The following is a 26,220-nucleotide window of genomic DNA, read 5'->3' as shown; positions in this document are numbered from 1 at the left end:
AATTAAAATAGGCTACCTATCTTTGGGCTGCAGATTGGTTTTCAGTGCTTCACCCTCTAAGTAAAGGTATAATTTAAAGTATTGTGCAAATGAACTATATTATGAAAAAGGGAAGTTTCAATTAATAGCAATGAATTATACTTACACAGTCTGCATAATCATCTGTCAGGAGTGCTTTGACTATATGTTCCTGTATGGCAGGGGTTGGACTGAATGGCTCTTGTGGTCTCTTTCAACTTGGAGGACCCTTCCAGACAGGACCGATAACCCAGGATCCGATCCCAGGTTTTCTGCTTTAGACTTAATTATATCAGTCCCCACTGCCAGATAATTTGGAATAAATAGAAAACCTTGGATCAGATCCTGGAATATAGGACCTGTTTGGCAGGGCCCTACGATTCTATACCTGCATAAAGCTCGGATCGGGAGTGCCCTTTGCTTTGAAACCCAGACTGAGCTGCCTCTGGTGACTCCAACATATGAAACAAAGTCATCCTCATGCAGGCAGTTTCTGCCATAATCTCTCCCATCACTTCATCTCCCAGCAGGGCAGCAAGGCTCTTCCCACCACCACGGGTAGCACCGCAAGATGGCGGTGGAGGCAAGTGAGTCCTTAGTATCCCTGTCAGTCTTCCCAAGCAGACCCCACTGGGTGTGGGCAGTGTTTCCGAGCCTGTGGCATGGATGCTTTTGTGAGGGGAAAACAGGAAAGACGGAGTGTGCCTCCACGGGAAGATGGGGCAATGCTGACAGTGGATAGGGGAAAAGGTAGAACTAGTTAATGCCTTCTTTGCCTCAGTCTTACAAAAAAGAAAGTCATCTTCAACCTCAGCAAGAAGGAGTGGTTGAGGGATTAGAGGACATCCAACCCCAAATTGGGAAACAAGTCATCCATGAACACTTGGCCGCTCTAAATGAATTCAAGTCCCCGGGGCTAGATCAATTACAAGAGTATTGAAGGAACTAGCGGAAGTCATCTCGGAAACACTGACAATCATCTTCCTGGACAACGGGAGAAGTTCCAGCAGATTGGAGGAGGGCCAATGTGGTCCCAAGCTTCAAGAAGGGAAAAAAGAATGACCCAAAAAATTACCGTCTGGTTAGCCTCATGTCGATACCAGGCAAGATTCTGGAAAAGATTGTTAAGGAAGTGATCTGCAATCACTTAGAAACAAATGCGGTCATCGCTAATAGCCAACACAGATTTATCAAAAACAAGTCATGCCAGACTAATCTGATCTCTTTTTTCGGTAGAATTACCTGCTGGGTGGATGCGGGGAATGCCGTGGATGTAGTATACCTGGATTTCGGTAAGGCTTTTGACAAGGTCCCCCATGACCTTCTGGCAAACAAACTAGTCAAATGTGGGCTAGGCAAAATTACGGTTAGGTGGATCTGTAATTGGTTAAATGGACAAACCCAGAGGGTGCTCACCAATGCTTCCTCTTCAGCCTGTAAAGAAGTGACGAGCGGAATACCACAGGGTTCTGTCTTAGGACTGAACCTGTTCAACATCTTTATTAATGACTTAGACGAAGGTTTGGAAGGCATGATCATCAAGTTTGCAGATGACACCAAATTGGGGGGAATAGCCAATACTCCAGAGGACAGGAGCAGAATTCAAAACGATCTTGACAGATTAGAGAGATGGGTCAAAACTAACAAAATGAAGTTCAACAGTGACAAATGCAAGATACTCCACTTAGGCAGAAAAAATGAAATGCAAAAATACAGAATGGGGGCCACCTGGCTCGAGAGTAGTACGTGTGAAAATGCGATGCGACGGCAAAAAAAAGCCAATGGGATTTTGGCTTGCATCAATAGGAGTATACTGTCTAGATCCAGAGAAGTCATACTACCCTCTATTCCACACCTGGAATATTGTGTCCAATTCTGGGCACCTCAATTGAAAAGAGATATTGACAAGCTGGAAAGCGCCCAGAAGAGTGTGACTAAAATGATCAAGGGTCTGGAGAACAAGCCCTATGAGGAGCAGCTTAAAGAGCTGGGCATGTTTAGCCTTCAGAAGAGAAGACTGAGAGGAGACATGATAGCCATGTATAAATATGTGAGAGGACGTCATAGGGAGGAGGGAGCAAGCTTGCTGCCCTGGAGACTAGGACGTGGAACAATGGCTACAAACTGCAAGAAGGGAGATTCTATCTGAACATTAGGAAGAAGGATCTCTCTGCCCCGGAGTGTGGTGGAGGCTTCTTCTTTGGTAGCTTTTAAACAGTCTGGATAGCCATCTGTCAGGGGTGCTTTGAATACAATATTCTTGCTTCTTGGCAGGGAGTTAGACTGGAAGGCCCATGAGGTCTCTTTCAACTCTATGATTCTAGGGCACCTCCCCTCCTCTTACTCTGTGCTGACTTTCCCTCTCCATCTCACCCAGTTTGGAGCCAAGTGGGGAGAGAATGGCCTTCACAAGCATAGTAATAATGGAGGTTGTAGTTTGGTGATTCATCATCACTCCTTGTCAGAGAAGGAGCCTCCGATGGCACAGAGGGTTAAACCCCTGTGCCGGCAGGACTGAAGACCAACAGGTTGCAGGTTCAAATCCGGGGAGAGGCGGATGAGCTCCCTCTATCAGCTCCAGCTCCTCATGTGGGGACATGAGAGAAGCCTCCCACAAGGATGATAAAAACATCAAAAATCATCTGGGCATCCCCTGGGCAACGTCCTTGCAGACGGCCAATTCTCTCACACCAGAAGCGACTTGCACTTTCTCAAGTCACTCCTGACACGACAAAAAAAAGTCATAGAACGCTGAAGACCTGATGAAATTAATGGCAGCAGGAGAACCAGTCAGAGTGGCAGCCTCTTCGAGCCACTTGAAATCCTTGGGGTGGGTGGGGGGTGCTGTATGGTAGCCTGCGGGGCATATGTTGTGCAGATCTGTTGTACAGTAAGTCCATATTTCAAACCAATATGGAAAGCTTCTTTTATTCAGAATAAATAAATAAATAAATAAATCTTAAGAAAGACCTTACTTGCAGAACTAGAGATCCCTTGTCATTTTCCAAACGTGCAAGCCTCTCTTGATACACATCTCCATTGGCAGATATATGTCCATTAGTCTGAAAAAAACCAAAATAAATAAAACACTGGAATGGAACTTTCTCCCATCTATGTTTCTAATTATAGAAGTAAATAAAGTGCCAGATGAGTGCTACAGATGTTTCAGGATGTTACTGTCAAGGCTGCAAAACATGGACAAATGTGAATAGAAATAGCCAGTAACCAATGATGCAGAACCGATTAACTCAACAGTCTCAATCAAACATGAAATTGAAAATAAAGCATTGTTTATCATTTACACTGTCTACAACAGAACCATAACTTTTCTCAATTCGCTTCTGACACGATAAAGAAATAAAATAAACCATAACTTAATGCAAGCTACAGCTGGATGATACAAGTTTTCAAAACTACAACTCCTACGGATCTACAAAAATGATCCTGGATACAAACATGAAACTGTATAATTTGAGCAGTTAGCTTGATTAATAAAGGTGTTCTTATTTATTGTAACAATACTATGATTCTTGCGGGGGGTGGGGTGGAATTAAACGTCACCTACAGGTGTTTACCTCTGTACCAACAAGGATAATTCTTACTCAAGACAAGGAGTTCATAGCAAGACCAATAATCTACAAGCCATTAATCCATATTGTTTATCTCAATAATGGAATACAGATAACATAAGATAATGATGATGTGCCAATATGGGCCAAATCCTATCCTTGAAAAATCAGAGCCTGGAATATTTTTAAAAATTGCTTCAGAACTCAATGCTGGCAAAATTTGAAGCTAATACAAAATCAGAGCCAGGAGCAGTTAGATTTATTCAGGTTTTAACATACATAAAATAAAATGAGCACTAATATAAGAGCAGAACAAAAAAGTAGAATATAGAAACACAAAAAAGAATATTGTAAAGAACCTCCGCCAATGGTAATGAAGCTGCCACCCAATTGTAGAGAGACGCTACCAACTAGTGAGGAAGCGCCTAGGTTTAGGAGAGAGGAGCCACTGATTTGTAAAAGGCTCTGGTATTAAAGGCTCTGTTTGTGTTGTGAGGTAATTTTGGTAGAGTGGGTGCACAGAACGTAAAATTAATGGAGATGAGGCAGTTTTAAAAACCAAAGAGAACAAGTTTATTTTTAAACAAAGCGTATGGTTGCAGTATGAAGATGTTAAGCTTGGCATATACTTGATGGTTACATGTAACTTGGTTGCGATACAATTCAGACTTTCGATGTTACAACTTATGAACTCTTGCTGTGGTGAAGCACTTTATTAACCAGTGTTCCCAGCAGTGAATAGTCTCTCTGTTTGATCTATACTTGATCAAATCACAGATCTCCAGTCTTCCCCGGACTAGCGATCCTAACAAGCCTCTGTTAGTTCTTTCTAACTAAAGCAACTAACAAGGTTTTCCCCTTCAGCTTCCTAGCTGAAGAAATCTCTACTATTCACGAACACTAAAACCTGACTCTTCACTTCTTCACTCCTCAGAGTCTAAAACTGACTCTGCTGCTCTCTCAGAGTCTCTCCCCTGACTGACTCTGTCACTTTTTAAAAACCTTTTCTCTCTAAGCTCCTCCCACCTCCTCTTCTGCCTCGTTTCCATGGTAACACATTTCTCACAGCTAGGCCGCTCCAGCCTTAGGGCAACCAATGCAAACATAAATACAGTTATAAGCATATTATTATAAACACTTCTGTACAATATCTAATGGAATGGGGATTGGTAAGGGGGTCGGTATGAGGGTTAGAATACGTAAAGGCTACTGGAACCTAGGGTTGGTTAGGGAAAGTGAAGGGGGAGGGAAAGACCATGGGAGAGGAGACCCTGAGAATATTAGCATAAGAAAAAAAAAAGAAAATAAATACAAATAAAAATAAAAAATAAAAATAAAATTGTGGTTTCCAATCCTCTTTATTGTGATGTCTCTTCATTTCAGTCTGCCATGTTTCTTAACTGCACTTCTCTTCCTCTTTAGTCCAATATCCAGATGGTGGTATTTCTAAATATTTAAATCATAACCTTAAACTTCTTTTGCCTTTTCCTTACAACGTTCCAATTTATTTCATCTTTGGGTATCCCTTGGTTTCTCTTTTTTAGTAGTTGAGTTAATTTGTCCATATTTCTAATTTCTAATATTTTAACTAACCAGTCCTGATTTTTTGGTGTCTCTTCCAATTTCCACATTCTCACATAGACTATTCTAGCTGCCATCATTAAATACCATACCAGAGCCTCTTCGGTCTTTTCTGGTTTTTGGTTTATTATTCCCAATACATATATTTCTGACTTCCACTGAAGTGTTATTTTAAGTATTTTTTAAAATTTTGTTCTGATTTTCCAATAATGTTTACAGGAAGGCACCTTCTACCACATGTGGTAGAAGGTGCCATCCTGTATCACACACTTCCAGCATTTTGATTGTATATCCTTATTAAATTTCCCTATTTTTTTAGGTGTGATGTACCATGTATATATTATTTTAATCCAATTCTCTTTAAGGTTATTTCCTTTTTAAAAAAAAAATTATTATGAGTATATATAAAAAATTGCAAGGAAAGTGGGAGAATATTTTCAAGAAGACTTAGAAAAGTAGGCAATTTTAGAAAAAAAAGAAAAAGAAAAAAAGTAATAGTTCTTTTAATTTTCACTTTTCATATAATCCTCCAATGTCTTCCAAATTGTTCTTTTCATACCTTTCCCATTGTTTTGTCGTAACCAAAAGATAAGTTCATTCGTATCTTTGATTTCTAATATTTTGTCTAACCATTGTATCTTTGTGGGTATATTTTCTTGTTTTAGAAAATATACCCACAAAGATACAATGGTTAGACAAAATATTAGAAATATTAGCAAAGATTATTCTAGCAGCTGTTGAGAGATATATGAATAATTTTTCTGTGTTTTCATCTTTAAAAAACATGCCTAGTAGATACATCTCTGGCTGCATTGGATAGTTTATATTTAAATTTTTCTTACATTCAGTATGGATCATTTTCCAATATTCCATGGTTTTTTTACACGACCACCACATATGGTGAAAAGATCCTTCATGTGTCTTACACTTCCAACATTTTTTGTCCATATTGTTATACATAGTCCCTAATTTTTTGGTGTTATGTACCATCGGTGTAGCATTTTTAGCCAGTTTTCTTGAAGATCTGTAGCATATGTATATTTTAAACGTTTATTCCAGATCAATTCCCATTCTTTCAAATGGATTGATCTACCAATATTTTTTGCCCATTGAATCATTGAATGTTTAAATTCTTCCTTTTCTATCGACCATTCCAGTAATTTATTGTAGATAATTGTAATAGTTTTCTTTTCGCACCTTAATATTTTGTCCCAGAGATCATCTTTTTCATTGAAACCTAGTTTCTTGTCTTTATTGAAATATTCCTTAATTTGCAGGTCATTTCCTATTCCAAATTTCCTCCCATTCCTCTAATCTTATATGATGTCCAATGTTTGCAGCCCATTTTTTCATACATTCTTTTATCTTTCCTTTTCTGTACTCAATTCCAATAGTTTCTTGAATATTTTTGTGTTTTCTTTTCTGATAACATTATTTTATCCCAATATACTTCTCTATCCATGAATCCTATCTTTTTATACTATTTATAATGCTCTTTTAACAATCTATAATGTAACCAGGAGATCTTCTCGTACATCTGATTAATTTCCTCCTGAGATTTCAAAATGTGGTCTCTTTGTTTTTTCAGGATTTCTTTATATGTTGACCACTTTATCTACCCTAATAATCTTCTTTGAGATGATTCTAATGGAGAAATCCAAAGTGGGATTTTCGGTTATAATCTATCCTTATACTTTTGCCAGGTTTTTATTTGAGCCACTCTAATATAATGATTCCCTTTTTTTCTATTTTTCTTTTGCCATCCCACAGGTAGCCATGCCACCCTGTTCTTGGATCAAATCCCTCTTATGTCAGGAATTTTTCATTTTTTAATATCATCCATTCTTTAGATTATATTAGTGAACACGTTTCATAATATAGTTTTAAATCGGGCATGGATAGACCTCCTATTTTCTTTTCATCTGTCAGATTTACTAATTTTATCCGGGGCTTCTTACCTTGCCATATAAATTTAGAAATCTCCCTGTTCCATCCCTTAAATATTTTCAAATTCCTTAAAATCGGTATATTCTGGAAGATAAATATCAATTTGGGTAAAATGTTCATATTAATGGCTGAAATTCTTCCTAATAGTGATATCCTTAAGTTTTGTCAATTTTCTAAATCCTTTCTAATTTCTTTCAATTTGGTTTCACAGTTTCTCTTTCAAAGAAGTCCCAATTAATATTGTTGAAGGCCTTTTCTGCGTCAATTGCAATAAAGGCCACCTCTTTTTGAATATTTGTTTCATAGTATTCAATCAAATCTATAACAATCCTAACATTTTCTCTTGATTATCTTTTTGGCAAAAGCCTGACTGATCCTCTTTAATCCAATCTTTTAAGAATGACTTTAAGCATTTTTCTAGGATATTGGTAAAGATTTTATAATCTATGCTTAATAATGAGATTGACCTATAAATTTTTACATCTTTAGCATCCCAATTTTCCTTATGTATCATTGTTATGTTTCCTATCTTCCAATATTCTGGATAGGAAACATAACAATGATACATAAGGAAAATCTTCCAATATTCTGGATTTTTTTTTAGGTATGGTGTCAGTTCTTCTTCAAATACTTTATAGTATATAGCCGTTAGACCGTCCAGTCCAGGTGCATTGCTCGTATCTAGTTTTTTAATTATTCTCCTGTGATGAAATTTCCCTATTCAGACTTTTCCTTTGTTCCTCTGTTATTTTTTGTAAACAAATTTGCCTAAATATTGTGCAATCTTTTCCTTTTTATCTAATCTTTATTATTTGTTTATAAATTTCATTAAATTGATTGAGTATTTCTTGATCTGTAGTATAGTTTTTTCCATTGGACCTTATTAAGTTTATATATTTATTTTCCTTCCTTTTTCTTAATTTATTGGCCAGCCATCTTCCAGGTTTATTTGCGTTTTGAAAATAATTTTGTTTTATGTACTTTAATAGTTTAGCTCTCTGTTCTAGTTCTAAATAATCTCTCTGTTTACGTAGTAAGTCTAATTATTTTCGGATTATTGGGTCTTTTGGGCTCTTTTTGAAATTCTCTTCCATCTTTATTATCTCTTTTAAAATTTCACTCATTTTTTGTTGTTTTAATGTTACTTTTATTACACTTTGCTGGAAAAAATGTCCCCGCATGACCGCTTTGCTCGCGTTACAGATAACTTGAAAGGGTGGCTCCTAGGATATTATTAAATTTAAAGAATTCCCCTCGTATTGCCTTATTTAACTTTATATTTTCTTCGGGTTAAAGTTTTCATTTAGTCTCCACCTTCTTATACTCCTGAATTTATTTAAGATTAGTTCTATTGCGTAGTGGTCCAAATCCATTCTTGGTAATATTTTTATTTTCTTTAATCTAGATGTTATTGATTTCGAAGTCCATATCATATCTATTCTGGACCAGCTCTTATGTCTATTTGAGTAAAAGGTGTAATCTCTCTCTCCTTCATGATGTATGAGCCAAGCATCCTGAAAGATGGGTTCTTGTATATTTTTAAATATTTGGGGTAAACATATTCTCTAATTGGCTTTTATCCACATTATTATTCATTATCCCATTAAAATCTAAAATTATCAAATTATTGTATTCTTGATCTAATATATACTCTCTCATCTTTTTTACAAATTTTGTTTTTGGTCCATTCGGTGCATATATATTACAAATCAACATCTTAATATTCTGTACTGTTATAATTACCTCAATCTTTGTCCCTTCTTGGTCTTTAAATGCTAATTTGACATCAAATTTTTGTGTACATATATTATTACCCTCTTCTTCTTTTCTAAGGCTGAAGAATAAAATTCTTTTCTTACTTGGTTGTGTTCCAGATATGAGACATGTTTATGTGAAATATGTGTTTCCTGTAAGGCCACCACTTCATAGTTCTTTTGTTTTAGTCCATTACAATTTTATTTCATTTATTAGCCTAATTTAAACCATTCACGTTATTGGAATAAAATCTTATTTCTCTTGATGTCATCTCTAATCTTCTTCCTCCTTGACCTCTGCCTCCTCCCTCTCCTTCTCCTTCTCCCTCTTTTCCAAGGCTGGACTGGTCAATTCTTTCTCACGGGTTCATTTTTTCCATACCAATATCCATTTCCTCTTTTTCTGGTGAATCTTTTTGTTTGTCTTTTTTGAGTTTTCTGTAGAATTCCTTCCCTTTGTCTTCAGAAGTAATCCATTTTTTTTGCCTTTGTACATTACCATTAGTCCCTCAGATTGTTCCCATCTAAATCTAATGTGGTTTCTTTTAAATTCATCCGTAATGAACACATATGTTCTCCTTCATGTTAATACAGAGCTTGGGAATTACTTCAAAATTCCTTCCCTTGTGGTAAGTTGGAGTCATACTGTTCATTTTTAGAATTTCATCTCTTGTTTTTTTAATGAAATATACGATCACATCCCTTATTGCATTATTTCTTCTTGAGTAGTTAGTTGTGACTCTATACATTCGATCTATGTTCTGTTGTACGTTCTGCTTTGCTTCAGTTGGATATATGGACTTAAGGGGTATGGTAAACACAACATGGACAAGTATATTTCACTGAAGGAAGCAGAGAAAGACCACTAACAATGAGGAATAGGGTCAAGTTCTGGGCATAAAGATCAAAAAAGGAGAAATAGTGGAATGAAGAGCAGAATTCGTGATCAAGAAGATGAATATGCGTACACTTTTCCGTGCTATTTATCAGCAGTGCTACAGACTTGTTGCGTCAGCATTTTGTTTTCAATCTCACTTGTATACTACCTGAGCAACTCCATTTCCCAAACATCTCATCTAGGTTGACCAAAAAAGCAATAATTTGTTCCCTTTAGATGCAACTTGAGTCCCCCCAGGGGTGAGAAAGGCGGTATATAATACTGCAAATAAATAAATAAAAACTAGAGTATATACTTGTGTATACGCCAACTTCAAGTCTAAATAGAGGGCAGATTTTTGGGTTGAAATTATGGATTTTGATATGACCTGTGGAGTAGAGGATCGTTCTGTAGATAAAGGAAAGCCTCGACAATCCCCAATTATTGCCACCACCATTTTTCTTTTTAAAAGAACAGAAATTTTGTTGTGACAGACTGTAGGGTCGGTGCTTCTTTTAGGTTTTCCCATTATGGACTATTTGCATTTGGTCACTCTATTCAGAGGGTTTTAAAAATAAATATTAAGGCACAGTAGGTAGATCCATGGATAAACTGACCCAGGTGTCTGGGGTCAGTTTTATGTCTTAAGTTTCCAGACTTATATATGAGTATATACAGTAACAGATATGCACAAAAAGTGCTGTGGGATAGGGCCAAGCTCAACAGGAGAGAACGACTGACCCACAAAATTCTTCATACTTCAACAAAAACACTCCTCCAACATCAGAATGAATGAAAAAGAGTGAAATATTCAATGCTTGCCAAGTGGAAAGAGTGTGCTTATGCAGCAGAAAAGAACAAATAAGAAAAATGGCCTTTGCCAGGAGATTTCTTCACCTTGAAATGGCATCTTCCTTATCAACAAATTCATTCTGAGAAGAACGTGCATCACATGGACTAAAATAGGATGTGATGTAAAAATAGAAATAATAATTCAAAGTGAATCCACAGTCAAGTGGACTAAAAACTGGAATAAACTGGGTTTGAAGATGTGAAAACTGTGTGTTTTCACATCTTCAAGAACAGAAACAAGAAAATGTGGGGAGGAGAAGGGAGGAGAGGGGAGAATGTATATGCTAGAAGAATAATAAAATTAAACACAGCATAAAAAGAAAAAGATCTATCTTTTAGGACTATGAATATGATGCTGAAAAGAAAACATGTCATCCTAACCAAGTAGCAGAAGAGAAACTGAAATTGCACGATGGCAATGTCTGGTTTGATTTACGCCTCCCACCCCCACCCCAATTCTTTATGTCTCTGTTTTCAGGACAGAGGTTATTTGGGGCACTGGTTCAGAAGACTGAACTGGATGGACCACATCAGCTCTAGTTCCTTATATATTGTTATCATGGTTTTCTATGTGTTAGCAGATGGCAACTAGTAGATGCTAGTTGTTCTGTATCTCAGAAACAAGAGATGATAGAGGGAAACTGGTGCCATTTTTTGAATCAGCAGGTCAAATATACCCAGAACATTTGAGGCACCAAAGTGTAGTAATTATACATAAATATATAATATACGATATATTCAGAGGTCAGACAAAGGAGCAGATCAACAGTATTTCCTCTTATGAGAAAGAATTAAACATTATTGCTATACCATTTGGCTCTGTAGCCATTCGATCAAAATCTCTGCTGTCGAATCTGGAACTTGACACCGCAGTCCTTCTTTTTCATCCACTTCCATCACCTCCAACACACCACGCAAATCCTCCACCAGATGCAAGGCACGCAGGCTCCCAATGAATGGAGATGTCGGGGACTGGCAGTCAAAGATGCCATTGGAATACTCCAAAGCCTTGGAACCTATGGAGTACAATGTTTTACACATTCAAGTACATTGCAGATCAGTTTGTTTGGTTTTCTTAAAAATATATGTATGACATAGAAACAGAGGAAGGAGCAATATAATTTACTGTATTAAATGGAAATGGAAGAAATTAAACATTTACCAAAATAGACATAGTTGGTTTTTTATATCCATTCCTTTTAAGGATGCTAGGAAATCATGTGCATTAAATATTGTTACTTTATCTATGAAATCACCACGTTGTATGCCACCATTATTTTAAGGACAATCTTTGCCTCTGCTAGTGAAGGATAAGATTGGGGCTGTAATTTGCCTGCTGTAATACTGAGCACTTCGCAGCTTAGTACAATTGCGCATTAAGTCTTTCCGGGTCATATCTAACCATCTGTTCACTACTCACATTGAGGCTGTGTCCTATGGACCACTATTGTGTTATACAAATTTAGGGTTTCAAATCATTCTACACAAAACTTATCAAAACCAGATGATGCATTTGTCCACAACATTTGTAACATCTGGTTTAATGTGTTACTGAATCTATTATGAACCCAGTTTGAACGTGTAAATATTAGCGGTATACAAGTGTACTAAATAAAATAAACAATGTCCATCTTTTACACAAACTAGCACACACTAACTGTATAAATTGCATTGTTATTGTTGTGTAATATTGTATATTGTGCTCTTGTGGTTTTAAATTGTATATCGTGATTGATTTTATCCTTGTTGTAAACCGCGTTGAGTCGCCAGTTAGGCTGAGAAACTGCGGCATACAAGTAAAGTAAAGTAAAGTAAATAAATAAATAAATAAATTAGATGCAGGCCCTTGAGCATAGTTTTACAATGCAGCTTTTGCAATACAATATTGAGAATTTAATTAGCTACTGAGTGTGTGTGGTTATTTAACTACTGCAAACATACCAAAGACCAAGGTCATCACCCTGACCCCCAAAACTGGGAACTCAACTTTTATTGTGTCACTCTATGTTGTCTGGATAGATACTACAACAATTTTTTTAAACCAGTTCTGTAAATGTAGTCCTCCACCTTATTTCATGTAGTATGTGTCTAGGATGTAACCTGTCACACTCATATAGATAGATGGAGGGTGTGGGATGATAAGCAGAAAAAAAGCATATACTTTCTTTAAAGGTTTGCTTATTAGTATAACAATTTTATAGCTTAAAATGTCACAAAATCCAAGATGTGAAGATTCTTTGTAAAAGCTCTATGTAGGAATAATAGAATCATAGAGTTGGAAGAGACCTCATGGGTCATCCAGTCCAACCCCCTGCCAAGAAGCAGGAAAATTGCATTCAAAGCACCCACGACAGATGGCCATCCAGTCTCTGTTTAAAAGCTTCCAAAGAAGGAGCCTCTACCACACTCCAGGGCAGAGAGTTCCACTGCTGAACAGCATACACAGTCAGGAAGTTTTTCCTAATGTTCAGATGGAATCTCCTTTCTTGTAGTTTGAAGCCATTGTTCCACGTCCTAGTCAGGGAAGCAGAGAACAAGCTTGCTCCCGCCTCCCTATGACTTCCTCTCACATATTTATACATGGCTATCATTGTGCTTAAGAATCATGAGCCCAAACTCATCATTTGTTGTTCAGCCATGTTTTTAATTATGTTATCTGTTTATGATGTTTTATTGATTTTTTTTGTTGTTGATTATATTTTTATGCTTGTTTTAACCTGTACTTATTGGGCATATCCCTTTGTGAACCGCCCCGAGTCCCTTCAGATGACTTCTTGCTCCCTCAGAAACCATATGCAAATTATAGCACAGTGGCAACCAATCAGAATGTTAGAATGTTGAGGCTGGCCAATCAGAGACCTTATGTACCACAGTGGCAACACACTGGCAGCCAATCAGAAAGCTGCCACATACACTTGCGCCCTCCACATACATACATACATACATACATACAAACATTCACTATTATTATGTACTAGCTTGGGGACCCAGCACTGCCCGGGTTATTTGAGAAAGGCATTGTGTGGCAAAGGTGTTCTTTATCAGTTATCAGTTAGTGAAGGTACTGTGAATCCCATCGTGCATGGTCCCTCCTCCTACAAACAGCACCAGGATGTAGAGTGGATCATGGGGGCTTTGTGTGCCAAGTTTGGTCTTGATCAGTCATTGGATGAGGGTCACAGTGGTCACAGAAAGTGAGTTAAGGTACTACAAGTCCCATCACCCATAGTCTGTTCTTCCCCAAACCTCACTAGAATGTTGAGTTGGCCATGGGGGCTCTGTGTGCCAAGTTTGGTCTTTATTGGTATTTGGATGTTTGTCGCTGTGGTTTCAGGGAGTGAAGGTCCTGTAAGTCCCATCATCCATTGTCCATCCTCCTCCAAATAGCACTGGGATGTAGAGTGGCTTATGGGGGCTCGGTGTGCCAAGTTTGGTCTTGATCAGTCATTAGATGAGGTTTGCAGCAGTCTTGGGAAGTGACTTTTCGGTGGTGGCCCCTCGACTTTGGAACTGACTTCCTAAGGACATCAGGCAGGCTCCAACTCTGGCAGTCTTTAGGAGGAGCTTGAAGACGAGGTTGTTCCAGTGTGCCTTCCCAGAATAATGATCCCATAGCACTTTGTCCTCCAAAGCACTTTATATTTTTAGGTCTGCTTGTATGTTTTCCACAAACGCCACTATCACCTTTTCGCCCATGCTCCAGCATTACTTTCAATTTTAATTTTACATTTGGCCTACCCATAGTTTTTAAAGTGTGTTGTCCTATTGATAATGCTTATGTATTGTTTTACTGTTTTGTTGTTTTTAAATTGCTTGTATTGTTATTGCTTGTATTGTATTTTGGGCTCAGCCTCATGTAAGCCGCACTGAGTCCCCTGGGGAGATGGTAGGATGTAGAATGGGTCATTCAGGCTCTCTGAGTGAATTGTGGTTCTGATCCATCATTGCTGGCAGTTGTAATGGTCTCAGGAAGGGAGTGCAGGTATTGCAAGTCCCATTGTCCATGGTGCATCCTCCTCCAAACTGCACCAGGATGTATAGTGCGTCATGGAGATTCAGTATGCCAAGTTTGGTCTTTATTGCTAATTGGATGAGGGTTGCAGTGGTCTCAGGAATTGAGGAAAGGTACTGGAAGTCCCATAATCCATGGTCCATCCCCGGCCAAACCACACCAGGGTGTAAAGTGGATCATGAGAGGTCTATGTGCCAAGTTTGGTCTTGATAAGTCATTGGATGAAGGTCACAGTTTGGTCTTGATAGGTCATTGGATGATGGTGAAGTACCATCACTCAGAAATGGAGTGATGGTACTGCAAGTCCCATCATCCATGGTCCATTCTCCTCCAAACTGCAGTATGATGTAGAGTGAGTGAAAGTACTGCAAATCCCTCAGGCCCTTTCCTTTCTCTTCTCATCCACTTGAGAATGTTAGAATGCAAGGACGTTGCCCAGGGGACGCCAGGATGTTTTGATCTTTTAGCATCCTTGTGGGAGGCTTCTCATGTCCCCGCATGAGGAGCTGGAGCTGACAGGGGGAGCTCATCCACACTCTCCCCGGATTCAAATCTGCAATCTGTGGGTCTTCAGTCCTGCCGGCACATGGGTTTAACCTTCTGTGCCACCAGGGGCTCCTGTTAGAGTTTTGAGGCTGGCCAATCAGAAACCATATGCAAATTTTCTTTCCTCTCTCAGCCACTTGAGAGTGTTAGAATGTTGAGATTGGCCAATCAGAGACCTTATGCAAATTGTACCACAGTGGCAGCCAATCAGAAAGCTGCCACATACACCTCCCGCCGCAGACATACATACATACAAACACTCTCTTTTATTATATACTAGGTTGGGGACCCAGCACTGCCTGGGTTATTAGAGAAAGTGGGTAATGGCAGTTCTGTATGCCAAGTTTGGTCTTTATTGGTCATTGGATGACGGTTGCATTGTTTTCAGGGAGTGAAGGTACTGCAAGTCCCATCATCCATGGTCCACCCTCCTCCAAACTGCAGCAGGATGTAGAGTGGGTCATGGGGGCTCTGTGTGCCAAGTTTGGTCTTTATCAGTCATTGGTTGGGGGTAGCAGTGCTTTCAGTAAGTGAGTGAAGGTACTGCAAGTCCCATCATGCATGGCCCACCTACCTCCAAACTGCAGCAGGATGTAGAATGGGTCATGAGTATTCTGTGTGCCAAGTTTGTGCCTGGTCTGTGATTTGTAAGTGGCTACAATGTTCTGTGGAAAGTGAATCGGGTGAAGGTACTGCAAATCCCATCATTCATGGCCCATCCTGCCCTAAACCGCACCAGGTTTTTAAGTGGGCCATTGGGCATCTGTGTGTCAAGTTTGGTCCTGATCTGTCATTGGTGTGGGCCACAGTGCTCTAAGGAAGTGAGTTACAGTACTGCAAATCCCATCATCCATGTTCCATCCTCCCTCAAACTGCACCAGGATGTAGAGTGGGACTTGGGGGGAGGGGTGGGGGCTGTGTGCCAGGTTTGGTCTTGTTCTGTCATTGTTGAGGAACACAAGGTGTTTTGGACTTCAATTCCAACCATTCCTGACAGCCTCAGGCTATCTCAGAATGTTGAGGTATCTGAGAATGTTATCTGCTATCTCAGAATGTTGGGGTTTTGAGGCTGGCCAATCAGAGACCATATGCAAATTATACCACAGTGGCAGCCAATCAGAATGCTGCCACATACACCTCCCTCCCTCCTGTCCTCCTTCCACATACAAACACTGAGTTTTATTACATACATAGAAGATAGAAGATAGAAATAGATATAGATATAGACTAGCTTGGGGACCTGGTGGTGCCCAGGTTATCTGAAAAGGGTATTTTTTGTTTTTGGATGTTAGGAAATATATATTTTGTCATTTGTTATGCTATGTCTTAGAAAAAAACTCAGTCTTTGCTTTTGTTTTTTATGAATGCGCCCATTAGAAAATGCGTAAGGATGTGGATAAACTACATCCCAAAAATCTTGGGTCAATCTTCCCCTAACTTACCTTTTATAAGGTAAGGCCCTACCATGGCCCTACCAATTGGCCATGGTAGGGCCTTACCTTATAAAAGGCCAATGCCTTTTCACAAGCTGCCTTCTTTGGGCCAATGTTGAAAAGGGATGATGGCGTACTTTTTGGGGCCAGCCTTCAAGGATTTAGCAGAAGTGTCTGAGGAGGCTGGGATAGGAGGTCTGGGGGTTAAAAGTGTTCATAAGCATAAAAAGGTCATGGGGGCTCTGTGTGGCAAGTTTGGTCTTGATCTGTCTTTGGTGGGGGCCCACAGTGGTGTGGTTGGCCCAAGCATTTTAAAATAGTACAAATCCCATAATCTGTGGTCCACCTCCCCCAAACCGCACCAGGACGTAAAGTGGGTTACGGGGGTTATGTGTGCCAAATTTGGTCCAGGTCTGTCGCTTGTGCACGTAACAGTGGCCTGTGAAAGTGACAGCCAATCAGAACGCTACCACATACATACACCGCCCTCCCTCCTGCTGCATACAAACACTGACTTTTATTATATACATAGAAATAGATGTAGATATATAGAATAGAATATAGATATATAGAGACAGATATTGTCAGGATGTGCCTTCATGTTCGAGATTCCAAGAAGTCTTCTTCCTGACACTAGAGGGAGTAGTCATGATAGATGGGTTTATGGCAGGGACATCTGGGCATAGTATTCGCTTTGAAGCTGTGGGAAAAGGACTCTTAGTCTAAACTTTGATAAGCAAGGGGGAGAAGGAGGGGGCGAAGCCAGGAGGGGGGATCCGGAGACTCTTGGCGGGAAACCTCAGTTCTCTCTTTGACTTTGTTCTGTATGGACTGAAATAAACTCCAAATCTGAGTACCTACTTGTGAGTGCGAGTTTTTTCTAAGACCCAGCGGAACCTGACATAAAGAGAGAACACACAACTTCTTGCTCAACCTGTGAGGATTACAACTATCCGGGGAAAGAGCATGTTCCAGGAAGGAGAGATCCTGATGGGAGCCGAGGGAAGCACCGGAGCTTCCCCTTCCCAGGGGCTGGAGGATGAGAGGATCGAGGATGAGGAATCTTCCCAAGAAGGAGGCGTGGGGATAGAAGAAGAGGGCCCAGCAGTGCCTGAAGACTGGAGGGGCCCCCTGACTTCCACGCAGGTGCCTTTCAGGAAGGATGTAACGGTGAGGCGCAAGCTGCCCATGTCGGGATTGCGGGAGCCTCGCAGGGAACCCTCGCCCCTCAGCAGCGCATCGGCGCTGCCTGCGCAACACTTCAGGGAGAAAGTGGACGCGATGGAGAGAATGCTGCAAACTTTTTCGTTCCAACTGGATGAGATGAGAAAAGAGATAGCAGCGTTGTGGAGAACCACGCTAGAAGAGAGAGAGCAGCGACGCTCTCATCCACAAGGTATGGGGCGTGGGTATCGGCCCTCGGGGAGAGTGGCGTTCGCCATGGAGGGAGAGCAGCTCCACCACCCCCCCCCCGGGACCTCGGCATTCACCTCGGGATGATTTCAAGATCCCTTGGCGGAGAAGAAGGCGAAAGGACAGCTTAAAAAAACCTACCAGGGCAATAAGACTGTCTCTGAATATGCCTTGGAGTTTAAAGCCATTGCAGGCAGAATTAGAGACTGGTCTGAAGCCACAAAGCTCGAATACTTCCGAGCGGGCTTGCACTCCGATGTGTTGGAGTGGTCTCTGCACAGGAACAACCCAAACACGCTCGAGGAGTGGATTGTGCTGGCGGGGAGGGTCGAGTGTGACCAGGAACAGATGTCCTGCAGAGTGAGGGAGAGAGGGCGAACCCGGCACCCCGCAGCAGGGCCGCAGGGAGGGTCGAGACGCCCCTCGCCCAGAGGAAGGTCAGCCAGCAGAGAGAGGAAAGGAAGGAGGGGCCCCTGCTTCACGTGCGGCCAGGAGGGGCACAGAGCGGCGGAATGCCCAAGAGGGCGCAACCCTCTCAACGCTCCCAAACCTGACAAGACACCTCCCGCGAGGCCAGCGCCAGGATCCAAAACCACGAAGGGGAAAGCCTCCACGGCGGTGGAAACCGCTTTGGCCCCGCACCAGCTCCCTGCAGAGGAGGAGGAAGAACCGGAGGACGCAGACAGAGATTCCTACCTGGCGGGAAACGGGCGAGATCTCCTGTGAGCGCCGCCAACAGGAAGATCGTGAAGACGTCAGGTGGTGAGTTAAAGAAACTAAATTGTGATGTGCTTAAAATGACTGTGATTCTAAACAACCCCAAGTCAGGACTGAGAATAAAAACTGAGGCCATGCTAGACTGTGGGTGCACCAGGTGCCTAATCACCCCCTCCCTTTAAGCCCCAGGCATTAAAGACACCAGTCATTTTCTCCCAGCTGGATGGGACAGCAGCCCACGGGGCCCCAGTAATGGAAAAAACAGACTATTTACACCTGGAGATGGGGACTCACAGAGAGACTTTGCAGTTTGTGATATCCCCCATGGCCCACCAGCCAGTCATACTGGGGATCCCATGGCTGAAATGGCAAAACCCCCAAATTAACTGGGCTGAGGGAGTGTTTACCTTCGCGGATGGGGAATATAGGCCCGAGGGGCTCAGCCAGACACCCCCCCCCCCTGTGCAGATACAAGGGGCGCAGGCAGAAGCGACTCTGGAGGACCCTGAATTTGGCATCCCAGAGGTTTATCGAGAGTGGGCAGACGTTTTTAGCGATACAGAATGTGATCAACTACCCCCACATAGAAAAACAGACTGTGCCATTGAATTCGAACCAAATGTTAAATTGCCTAGCCCGAAGCTATAAGCAATGTCTGAACCGGAGAGAAAGGCCTTGAGGGAATTCCTGGATAAAAACCTGGAAAGGGGGTTCATAGAAGCGTCCACTTCACCGGTGGCGGCCCCAGTGCTTTTTAGGCCTAAGGCCGATGGATCATTGAGGCTGTGTGTGGACTATAGAGGCCTAAACGCCATATGCACCACCAACCAATACCACCTCCCCCTCATGTCAGACATTTTGGCACAACTGGGTAAAGCCAAAATCTTTACAAAATTAGACATCAGAGAAGCGTTTTATCGCCTGAGGGTGCGAGATGAGGATTGCTGGAAGACGGCTTTTAATTGTTGTTATGGGCAGTTTCAATGGACCGTGACCCCCTTCGGTTTAAAAGGAGCTCCAAAGGTGTTTATGCAATTCATAAACGACATCTTCCGGGAGATGCTGTATGATGGACTGCTGATTTATTTGGATGATCTTTTGATATATTCGGACTCCTTAGACCAGCACATAAAAACGACCCAAAGGGTGCTCCAAATCCTGAGGGAGAACCAGCTATATGTTAAGCTCTCTAAGTGTGAATTTCACCAAACCGAACTCACCTACCTGGGCTTCCGCATATCCACAAAGGGGCTGGCCATGGACCCAGCTAAGATACAGGATGTGCTAGCATGGGAACCTCCCCGCACCCGGAAGCAAATACAAGGGTTCTTGGATTTGCCAACTTTTATCGGCAATTCATTAAAGACTTCGCCGAGGTGGCGCTGCCCCTTACTGAATTGTTAAAAACAAAAGGGAAGGGGGAAACAAGAAAGGCGAAAACCCCGGGGGCTAGAAAAGCCAAAAAGCTTTTGAAAGCCTAAAAGCAAAATTCACTAGCCAACCCATCCTAACACATGTCCAGCCAAACAAGCCTTTTGTAGTACAATGCGATGCCTCGGAGGCAGCTTATGGAGCGGTGCTCTTACAAGCTGACGATGAGGGCCAGCTCAAGCCATGCGCTTACTTATCAAAAAAATTCTCAGAGACTGAAAAGCGCTGGCATGTCTGGGAAAAAGAATCCTTTGCGGTGCGAGCGGCACTGGCCCACTGGCGGCATTTTCTTGAGGGTACCCAAATTCCTTTTGAAGTATGGACAGACCACAAAAATCTACAGGCTCTACAAACCCCACAGAGACTTAACGCCAAGCATCTCAGATGGGTTCAGTTTTCCAGCGGTTCAATTTCCGCCTCAAGTTCGTTCCGGGAAAGACCAACCAGGTGGCAGACGCTCTTTCGCGCATGCCAGAAGCAGACTATTCATCCCCGACGGAGGCAGGAACGATCTTTAACCAACAGCAAATGGGACTAGTAGTACAGACCCGGGCCAAACTCAAAGACAAGCCACCGCCCCCCAGCCAGCTGGATTGTTACAGAGGTTGAGGGAAGCAGCAGAAAAAGATGAGTGGTTACAACAACACAAAGGAGACCTAACCCAAGAGGTGACCCAGCCAAGGGAGGACCAGGCCTGCGTGGTCTACTCGCGAGTAAAGCACCTCGTGAGGTGGTTTACTCAAGTAGGCCGCGCGAGCCAGCCAAGGGAGGCTGCTCCGCGTAGTCTACTCGCAAGTAGGCCGCGCAGGCCTGCTCCCCCCTTGGCAGGCTCATGCTGTCCATCGGGCCTGATGGATAGCGTGAGCCTGCCAAGGGAGGAGCAGGCCCGCGCGGCCTACTTGCGAGTAGACCACGCGGAGCAGCGTGAGCCAGCCAAGGGAGGAACAGGCCTGCGTGGTCTACTCACGAGTAAAGCACCTCGCGATGTGCTTTACTCAGAAGTAGGTTGCGCGAACCAGCCAAGGGAGGCTGCTCTGTGTGGTCTACTCGCAAGTAGGCCGCGCGGGCCTGCTCCCCCCTTGGCTGGCTCACGCTGTCCATCAGAAATATGCCCTATATATATATGGCCTAAATGTTTAGAGAGTTGGTATGAGCTGGAGAAAGGAATATATTATTTTACATTTGTAAAAGTGTTTTGCAAGGAGATAAAATAAGTACCGCATTTTCCGGCCTATAAGCCGACTTTTTAAACCTTGAAAATCTTTTCAAAACTTGGGGGTCGTCTTGTCTTCCAGATATAAGCTGGAAGGAGCCTAGAAGGACCCTAAATAAGAAAGTAATGACACAAACCAGGCTATTGCGGATGGGCGAGAAGTTCACTTGACGCTGCAAAAGTAATGGTACAGTCCCTGGCATTTTATTCCGACACCCACAGCAAGTAACTATTTCTGCACCGGGTTTAAGCAATAAGGCAAACTCTTTAGACGGGATGAATCTGGGGGAGGGGGAGAAAACCGCTGTGAAATTGGTGGCCACAGGGGTTTAACACAGGGGTCCCCAAACTACGGCCCGCGGGCCACTTCCGGCCGGCAAAGGGCCCCGATCTGGCCCGCGGAGGAGGAGCGCCGCCCCCCCCCACACAGTGCCCCTCCGTTGGCTGGCTCACGCTGTCTATGGGGCCCGATGGACAGCGTGAGCCAGCCAAGGGAGGCTGCTCCGCATGGTCTACTTGCGAGTAAAGCACCTCGAGGTGCTTTACTCGTGAGTAGACCACGTGAGCCTGCTCCAAGGGAGGCTGCCCTGGCGCTACATGCAGTCATGCTTGCCACATGACCTTGGAGGTGTCTATGGACAACGCCGTCTCTTCGACTTAGAAATGTAGATGAGCACCACAGAGTCAGACACGACTGGACTTCATGTCAGAGGAAAACCTTTAACCAGGAAAATTGTGGGAGATCCAGGGTGGGAGAAAGAACTCTTGTCTGTTGGAGGTAGGTATGAATGTTTCAATTGGCCACCTTGATTGCCATGTCATAGCTTGACAGTTTTTAGGGAGAATCCTTAGTTGAGAGACGATTAGCTGGCCCTGATTGTTTCTTGTCTGGAGTTCCCCTGTGTTTGAGTGTTGTTCTTTATTTACAGTTATAATTTTAGAGTTTTTTAAATACTGGTAGCCAGATTTTTGGTCAGACTAGAAATAGGAAGATTTCCCATTCTCTGCTCCTGGAATTACTGCCTACAGAAGGCGAGAAAGAACCCCCTCGAAGGGCCCTTCCACACAGCAAAATAAGATATGTGCAATGTGCAGAGGAATTTTTTAATTGATTTTTTTTTTTTTAAAAAAACTGTAGTCCGGCCCTCCATCGGTCTGAGGGACAGTAAACTGGCCCCCGGTTTAAAAAGTTTGAGGACCCCTGGTTTAACAGCTCCAATCCCCCCCGCCGCCAATAGAACAATGGTAAGGTCCATAGCACACTCCTTCTTCTTTTTTGCCACTTTGAAACATAGGGAGGGTTGCCTAGCAACAGGGTGGAGGGAGAGGGGTGGAGCCAGGCAGGCAGCAGGAGCAGCAGCAGCAGAGTTTCCCTTCCAGGAAAAAAAAGCAGTATTAAGGCTTTTTAATTTGAACAATGAGAAATACAATATTATAGATGAAATACAAACCAAATACTGGTAAGTGATCCTTTTATTGGTAATGGTAACAGAAAATGCAATTGCTAATCAAAATATTTTTTATGTCAAAAGTGGATTTATTTTCCTTTTGCCTTAATACAGCTTTTTTCCTGAAAGGCGAACTTTGTTTCAACCAATCAGATCATGAATACAGACAGCACCTGGCTTGCCAAAAGCAACATTTCATTGCTCTGCAGGATTAAACTGGCAGAGGGTCCACAATATTTACTGAACTACAAACTAAATGTTTTCATATGATAGAAGTCAAACTTGAAAGCTCTTATTTACCCAGGGTCTCCCTTCCTCTTTTCTGATGCCTTTTCCCTTCTGACAATTAAACATCACCTGGCTGTGTTCTTGAGAAACTCTAAAACAATTCAAGCTGTCACAGTGATTTAAGGATGAAGACATGTCAAGATATGACCCAGTAAACATGTGCCATGCTAAATGCTACATTTCTGAAGGATTCGGATCCAATCTGCCCCTCTCTTCTGACAGGAGATCCTGATTTATAAAGACTGCATATAGATAAAAATTCTAGAAATGTTTTGCCTTCACCTCATTACTCAGAATACAAAGCCTTATTTCTATTTGCATGCAAGCTTCTATGTCAACATAGATGTAATCTGAGCCTGCTTTCATACTTGCCAGCATGATGTAAAGGACCCAGAGTGTTAATGAAATTAAAGGGAGGAAGAGCAAATGTAATGTACAATGTAATGTACAATGTCCCTCTCATAAGGACCTGTATGTCATAAGCTTTTGAATTAAAATTATCATATTGAAATCAAATCTGATTTTTAAGAATTTTTATTTGGTGTGCATTGGAAGAGGGGTAGTCTTATATGACAAATATATCCCAAACTCTATATTTTAACTGGAAAAGTTTGGGGTCATTTTATATGCCCAGTTGTCTTATATACTGGAAAATACGGTAATTTGGAGACTTGATACATTCACTTCTCTTTCTGCATCCACTCAGAATATTTTTCTAGTTTAAACAGCTTTTTGTGCAGTTTGGTTTGCATGAGATCAAACCAAATCGTTAGTGTGTTTGGCCATTACTCCCTTCTTTCTACATTCTTGGAGGGAACTGGAGGGAAAAAATAGAGAGAACCAGTCAACATTTTGTCTTCACAAACCACTGAGGAGGTGGTGAACTTGTTCCTGGACTATTTCACTTTGGACTGTCTTGGAGGAGAGGTGGAGATGCATAAGAAAGGAACACAACAGAATGTGCTACTTGAACTTTTTTTTGCTTCATTTTCCACAAAAAGCTAAAGCATCCAATAGGAAGGTTTAAACCAGCTCATCAAATGCTAGTTCTCCCATTCATTCCCAGCTGAAGAAGCTATTCACCAATGCCATCAGACACCTGTGTTTCAGATTTGTCTTCTCTACCCTTCTCCTCTTAACTCCCCAGTTCCCAGTTTTTCTTTTACACACACACACACACACAGAGTCCCCCACACACACATAGAGCCACACACTCTTACTTCTACAAAGATGTCCTGTTGCAGCTAGCAAGACATAACTCCAAAGTACGTGGCTTGTGGATTAACTTTACATCTGGTGGTTAATGTTCTACCTGCAATAATGCCATCCATCTGTTCCAGAGCCGCGGCCAGCATCTCACTTGCATCACTCATCATTTTTCTATTTCTGTAGGGCAGTTGCTGCAAATACCTAAAGTAATGAAGAGACAGTGTGTTACATGTGCTTTGCAGAACCAACAATGAAATGAAACAATCTACAGAAATGAGAATTTTAATTCACCACTCTACCACCAGATTCAATGCCTGTGGCAACACACACAAGTGAACATTGTCCAGGCCTGTGTATGTAGCCTGAGAACCCACTAACATTTGTTTGGGAGGGTTAATGACTTGTCTAGTGGAAGGTCTTTATCTAACAACTACAAAAAACTACAAACTACAAGAAAGGAGATTCCATCTGAACATTAGGAAGAACTTCCTGACTGTGAGAGCCGTTCAGCAGTGGAACTCTCTGCCCCAGAGTGTGGTGGTGTTAGAGACCCTAAATTGGATCTTTTTAGGTCCACGTCGCAGGAGCACGAAAGGAAGGAGACAGTCCCAATGAAAGATCAAAAAAACAAGGTTTTATTTTTAATTTCTTCATGAAGAAAACAGACAGGCAGGCAACATGCGCAGAAGTTACCCTTCAAGTGACTGCTGCGCTCTTCCCTTGAAATCTGCAAACTTTATAGTGTAAACAAAAAGGGGAAAGTACCACTGCCTGACATCAACAATTTTTAACCTTTAACAAAAGAGAACATTTTCTTTTCATGGAAAGTACTCTCTTTCCAGCCCCTCTCCCTTGACCTTTTGATGGAAAGTACCTTCTTGTACATGCATACTCTGCACTTTACCACAACCTTTGAAGTTAACCACAAGCATCCTGTGTAAGAAGTACTTTCTACATGTCACATCTTGTTTCTTAAAAACATTTTCTTCCATATTGCTCTTTTTAAGTCTGAGAAAGGGTATGTTTCTCTTTTGCTGTCAATTTCATTCAAAGCCCCTTACTCAGAGACCCTTGAGGCCTCCTACAGTAGAGGCTCCTTCTTTGGAAGCTTTCAAATAGAGGCTGGATGGCCATCTGTCAGGAGTGCTTTGAATGCAATTTTCCTGCTTCTTCGCAGGGGGTTGGACTGGATGGCCCTTGAGGTCTCTTCCAACTCTATGATTCTATGATTCTAATAGGCATGCACTGTTAGATATTCTGGTTTAAGAAACATCTGTTCTCTTCGTAAACTGGCAGATGTAAAGTTAATCCACAAGCCACGTACTTCGGAGTTATGTCTTGCTAGCTGCAGCAGGACATCTTTGTAGAATAACAAGGGGCTTAACCATTACAGACAAGGGGTTTTTATTCATGGCAACCTAAGAGTTTTATAGAAAAAAATGAATAAAATTTCAGTTCCTGGATTAAACCAGATTGCTCCATGGGTATTGTACAGCTATCTGCGGGCTGACCAAAAATCACACTGATCTAAAAGATTGGTGTAGGTGGGGACTTTCTGTCACTTCCATGTCAGATATTCGGCTTTAGATACCCAAGGACAAAAAGCAGCTTCTGCATCAACCACAACTGCTTCCACCCCCAGCCCATTTTATAGGGTTTTGCAAAGGTTTGGGAACTCTCAGTATTTGCAGCATAGTTGTAAAACATCTTCATCCAATAGGTCAAACAGGCCCTCTACATAGTTTTCCATGTGAAAGTAAGCTTATAACCTTTTTAGATTTCTGGGGAAGGGGGCAACAATGTGGTGAAATGTCCCCAAAGGGCATTTTGGGGACATTTGGAAAGAAAACCTTTGCCTATCACTGTTGTACACTTTCATATTTGTTTCTACTTGGCTTTTCTATATTTTTCT

The 26,220-nt window shown here is 41.8% G+C and overlaps 1 protein-coding gene across 13 annotated transcripts in view; it reads right to left on the bottom strand.

Annotated features, from left to right (window-relative positions):
- PPFIBP1 (PPFIA binding protein 1) overlaps positions 1 to 26,220 on the bottom strand; it is a 218,219-nt gene that overhangs the window by 116,754 nt on the left and 75,245 nt on the right. For 11 of the 13 annotated variants that reach the window (XM_067468858.1, XM_067468860.1, XM_067468861.1 and 8 more), the window contains exons 2-4: positions 24,412 to 24,509; positions 11,409 to 11,614; positions 2,994 to 3,080 (exon numbers count right to left, since the gene is read on the bottom strand). In XM_067468858.1, the coding sequence (XP_067324959.1) occupies positions 2,994 to 3,080; positions 11,409 to 11,614; positions 24,412 to 24,475 (357 nt within the window). In that variant the 5' untranslated portion in view covers positions 24,476 to 24,509. The remainder of the gene's footprint in view (positions 1 to 2,993; positions 3,081 to 11,408; positions 11,615 to 24,411; positions 24,510 to 26,220) is intronic. The other 2 variants (XM_067468856.1, XM_067468864.1) reach the window with 2 other exon arrangements.

The sequence above is a fragment of the Anolis sagrei genome, chromosome 5 (assembly GCF_037176765.1).
Source record: "Anolis sagrei isolate rAnoSag1 chromosome 5, rAnoSag1.mat, whole genome shotgun sequence".
NCBI classification, from domain to species: Eukaryota; Metazoa; Chordata; class Lepidosauria; order Squamata; family Dactyloidae; genus Anolis; species Anolis sagrei.
Note: the sequence above shows the minus strand (reverse complement) of the source record. Positions and strands in the feature narration are given on the sequence as shown.